Source organism: Cryptomeria japonica, chromosome 7 (genome assembly GCF_030272615.1).
Source record: "Cryptomeria japonica chromosome 7, Sugi_1.0, whole genome shotgun sequence".
NCBI classification, from domain to species: domain Eukaryota; kingdom Viridiplantae; phylum Streptophyta; class Pinopsida; order Cupressales; family Cupressaceae; genus Cryptomeria; species Cryptomeria japonica.
The window spans coordinates 276,844,514-276,849,349 of record NC_081411.1 but is presented as its reverse complement, the minus strand read 5'-3'; the positions used below and the strand labels follow the sequence as shown (position 1 = coordinate 276,849,349).

General features: G+C 38.4%; 1 protein-coding gene across 1 annotated transcript; it reads left to right on the top strand.

Annotated features, from left to right (window-relative positions):
- The first annotated feature begins 474 nt into the window (after window positions 1–474).
- On the top strand, window positions 475–4,629 carry LOC131031081 (NAC domain-containing protein 72). Its single transcript, XM_057962110.2, has 3 exons — window positions 475–2,309; window positions 3,017–3,309; window positions 3,504–4,629. Exons 1-3 carry the CDS (start codon window positions 2,123–2,125, stop codon window positions 4,296–4,298), a joined length of 1,275 nt encoding a protein of 424 aa, XP_057818093.1. The 5' UTR covers window positions 475–2,122; the 3' UTR covers window positions 4,299–4,629.
- The last annotated feature ends 207 nt before the right edge of the window (window positions 4,630–4,836 follow it).

The following is a 4,836-nucleotide window of genomic DNA, read 5'->3' as shown; positions in this document are numbered from 1 at the left end:
TATTTCAGCCAGGTCATATAGTATGTCAAGAACATAAATAGCAAACACTATTTAATAACAAAAAACTGTCCTATCAGAGACCCACACGTCGCAAACTTAAAACTCTCACACCAATCACAGAAAAAACTGACTTGTAAAAAAATCTGATTCAATCAAATTAATTTAATCAATGCAAGTCGGTTTGTGCAGATCCAACATAAATTAGCTCAACAAAGGACAAGCAACTGATAGAACGTAGGCTAAGACTTGTATTAAATCAAAGCAAATATACCCTCCTTCTGAAAGAGACGCAACAGAAAGGATAAAAAAACAGATATCTACACTGAAAATTACCCATGTTTGAGAACCAACCAGATATTTTTGTCCCAAACATGTTAATTACAATTTACAGATCTTAAAAGCCTTTTGTCTGATACAAATTCAATTGCAGAAAGTTATGGCGAAGTTTCTGAATTGGGAATAACAAAGAGAAATAGCAAGGCGGCGCTAAGGACGAAATCTAGCACAAGGCTTTTGCCTTGTTACCCACGTGTTTGATGGGACTGATTTCAATAGAATGTCCACAGTTGAGTGGGCCTCAACCTCTACATTATGCACGCGTGCAGCCGCTTCCTGTTAGGTAAGCCTATACGCGTGATAATTTGAAATTTTTGTCATAGTCTACTGGTAAATTTTATCACGGAGGAATAATAAGAAGAAGAGGAGGAGGAAGTATACTGTAGCACTTCACCAATTGGCTACACGCATCGTTTACCGAGCCAGCGGTTTGGATTAGATTGGATTGGATCAAATGGGTGCTTTATAGATTTACAGGTGGAGTATAGAAAGTCATGGGGTTTGAATAGAGAGAGAGAGAGATAAAGCTTAACAAAGCGTGTTTGGACTGAGATATGAAGGATAGCCGCCAGGTACTCATGGTGTTGCCCATTTTCTTAGGTGTCAGTTGATTAGATCGTCCACGTCATAAGGCGGTGCTTACGCAGAAATTTCCTCTCGTGGACTGGCATTGGGGATTGGTGCTTATATAGGTTTGAGGGGGCAATTGTAACCAAATTTTTCTCAGAGGGAAAGCTCATAGCTTGGAGGGTTGAGGAATTTAGAGAAGAACTAGGATATTTTTTTGGAGGGCTTGGTTTGAGATTGTTATAGATGTTTGGGTGATTGGGTGTGACTTTTTTTTGGGGATTGATCTATTGTTTAAAGGTTGGGGTCTTTGCTGGGGATGGTGAGTTTAGATTGGTGATTCAAGTTTGAAGTTTGAGATTGTGGTTGTTCTTTGCTGGAGAAAGGTGAGCTGGGATTGCTGGTTCTTGGTGGGGAGGTTTTAGAGAATCAGGTTTGAAGTTGGAGAGATTGAGTCTCTAGACAATCCAGTTTCAGATTGTACTTGTTCTTTTTTGAGAAGGCAAGATAAGAGTGAGATTCTAGACAATCCTGTTTGAGATTGTAGGTGTTCTTTGTTGGAGGAGAGATAAAGATTGAGAGTCTCTAGACAATCGAGTGTGAGATTGCAGGTCCCTTTTTTTTTTGGAAAAGGCGAGATAAAATTGAGAGTCTCTAGATTATCCAGTTTGAGATTGTAGGTGTTCTTTGCTGAGAAGGTGAGATAAGATTGAGAGTCTGTGTACAATCTAGTTTGAGATTTTAGGTGTTCTTTGTGTTGGAGCAGGCAAGATAAGATTGAGTCTCTAAATTATCCAGTTTGAGATTGTAGGTGTTCTTTGTGTTGGAGCAGGCGAGATAAGATTAAGAGTCTCTACATTATCCAGTTTGAGATTGTAGATGTTTTTTGTGGGAGAAGGTGAGACAAGACTGAGAGTCTCTAGACAATCCAGTTTGAAGTTCGGGATTGAGGGTGTTCTTTGCTGGAGTGGGTGAGTTAGGATTACAGATTCTTAGTGGAGATTATAGAGAATTGAGCTTGAAGTTTGAAATTGTGGGTGGAGAAGGTGAGTAAAGATTAGTGAGTCTTGTACTTTGAATATTGGAGAAGAGATTTTAGGATTAGCAATTCTTGTTGGAGAATTTATAGACAACTGGTTTAGAAACAGATTGATTGGAGTGTTGAGAGAGGAAGGAATTCTTTTGTTTGGAAATTCTTTGAATTCCTTTCGGTTGTTTCATGATAACAGTGATGGGGAGAGAAGGGGCACCAGGACAACTTTATCTTCCACCTGGTTTCAGGTTTTACCCTACTGATGAAGAATTGGTGGTTGAGTACTTGTGCAAGAAGACTGCAGGCCATCCTTTTGCTGTGCCTATTATTGCAGAGGTGGATCTTTACAAGCTTGATCCTTGGGATCTTCCAGGTAAAATTCCTGCTGTTAAACGAACAAATTAATCAGTTAAATGTATGGATTTGAATGTAAGGGTTAGATGGTTTAGTTATCTGATTTTGTTTAGTTTGATATTTTTCTTAGATAAAAGACTGTGATATGGTAGGAGGAAATAATTTTAGGTTTTGTAGATGGGAGATATTTTCACATCACTGATACTGAGACTGAAGTTGAAAGTTTATGGTGCAGAAGTAATTCAATTTACAGATTCTTGAACAGAAGCATAGATGGTATCCAAGAAAATAATAATTGCTTTCACTTTCAAAAACTATAGCAATAGAGATATAAAATATTAGGATTCTGTAATAGTTACAGTGATTGCCTTGACATGTGTGATGCTCAAATGCTTCTTGCTTTGAATTCTCTGATTGTTTTCAAATAAAAAATAGAATAGAATATGTCTCTCATGGTTCTTGCTTTATTGAATATGAAATAAAATGATTAAGCATGACGTGGATCCCATTATCAGACTCATTGATTCCAATGTCTGAATTGACATGACAATATACTGTAATAAAGATATTTTTAAGGTATTGATACATAAGTTGGATTTTAAAATACCCATTGGAAAGGATGACTTTAAAATATTAGTTGGGAGAAATGCTCTGGAAGATTTTTACTCTAGAAATGGAGGATAATGGATTCTATTGCTGACTTTACTGTGATCTCTAAATTGGCAGATAAGGCGCTGTTTGGAGAGAAAGAATGGTACTTCTTCAGTCCTAGAGACAGGAAATATCCCAATGGATCTCGACCCAACAGGGCTGCTGGAACAGGCTACTGGAAGGCCACTGGCACTGATAAGCCCATTTACAGTAATGGAGGAAGCCACAAGCAGCTAGTTGGGGTGAAGAAAGCTCTGGTTTTTTACATTGGCAAAGCTCCAAAGGGAACCAAAACCAATTGGATAATGCATGAATACCGTCTGGCAGATGCAGGCGCTAGAGCTGCAAAGAGAAAAGGAAGCCTAAGGGTATGCATTGCAGACTGACTGTAACTTCTAAACTGATTTACCCACTTAAAAAAATCCAATTTTGACTAACTTTTCGATCTATAGTAGTTTTTTGGATAAGTTGTGTATGTTTTTGAAAAAAATATACACAACTTAATCCAGAAAACTTTGAAAACTGCAAGAGTTTAACTTTTTTTTGATGTTTTTTATTACAGTTGGATGATTGGGTATTGTGCCGGATATACAAGAAATCCATGGGAGCCCAGAAAGCAGCAGCCGCTGCAGCAGCAGCAGCAGCAAGAAAGGAATGCAATGAGTCATCTTCTTGTTTGGATGAGGTTTTAGCCTCTCTTCCAGATATTGACAACAAGCTCATCAATCTACCTCGTTTAAACTCCATGAATCTTTTCATGGAGCAAAAGTCCTGCAATGACATTGAAGTCAAGGATATTGCAGATAATGTTAGCAGATCTTGTGCTGGTCAGCCATGGAGGAACACCACCACCACCAACACCACAACCACCACCACCACCGCCACCAATAACAGAAACAATTTAGTTAACTGCTTGATGGATTTTGGGCAGAAAGCAGATCAGCAGTATTCCAATGGAGGCACAGATGGGGTTGTAACAGAAGTAGCATCTTCTAGATGCAACTACACTTCCCCACTTGACATACAATTGAACAATACTTCTAGAAGAAATGGTAGCATTAACTATGACTTTGCAGCTGCTTTACAGTGTAGGCCTCCCAGGCCTGAAAGGCAGCCATTGATGCATCATCACCATGACTCCCCAGATGAAGAAGTTCAGAGCTCTTTTAGACTACACAACAGTGAAATCAATCCCATTCAGCCTTCTCAGCCACCATTAGGATTTGGGTATGATACAAACCAGCTTCAAAATTCATTTAATGCTTCTTCTCAGATGGATCCCATGAATATGGTCTTTGATAATGCATTCTTAGCAAGCTTGCAGGGCTCAAACTTTCTGCAGAATCGACCACAGTAAATTCCTAGTAGTAATTCCCACCTTCCATTATATGCATCTTCTTCCCAATGGGGATCTGAAACTGGGGCATATAGGACTAAAGGGGCTATAGTAGTTAAGTCAGGAGCTCTTCAAGATGATGATATAAAAGATTGGGAAGATTTAGTTGTGTACATTGTACAATATTTACTGTTCTACAGAAATCATTGTATTGCTGTTTACATCAGGAACTTATTTCGTTATTAGTCTTGCATTTATTCAAGAATTAAAAGCTGTTGTTCCTTGACAGACTCCAGGAATTGTTTTAATAAGGCTGTTCCTTCATTTATCAAAGTATATTTATTGCAGTCGACCAAGCAGAAATCTCTGGTTTTAGAAGTTTTGTGAATGAAGTACTGTTTTGCAATCACAGGTAATTTAATTGCCTCTGGTTTCTGCTCTGTTCAGACCCAACATAAAGTTTTCCAAATAGGACAAACATCATGTGTGATCTAACGTAAGATTTTGCTATTGAAAGTTAAAAACATCCTGCGGTACTGAAAAGCCGTGAGAAAAGAAA

What these genes read in the sequence shown, in the direction of transcription:
- LOC131031081 (XM_057962110.2), top strand. Translation starts at nt 2,123, where the DNA reads ATGATAACAGTGATGGGGAGAGAAGGGGCACCAGGACAACTTTATCTT. An exon ending in TGATCCTTGGGATCTTCCAG is followed by an intron (nt 2,310 to 3,016) that starts GTAAAATTCCTG and finishes CTAAATTGGCAG; the next exon opens with ATAAGGCGCTGTTTGGAGAG. An exon ending in AGAGAAAAGGAAGCCTAAGG is followed by an intron (nt 3,310 to 3,503) that starts GTATGCATTGCA and finishes TTTTTATTACAG; the next exon opens with TTGGATGATTGGGTATTGTG.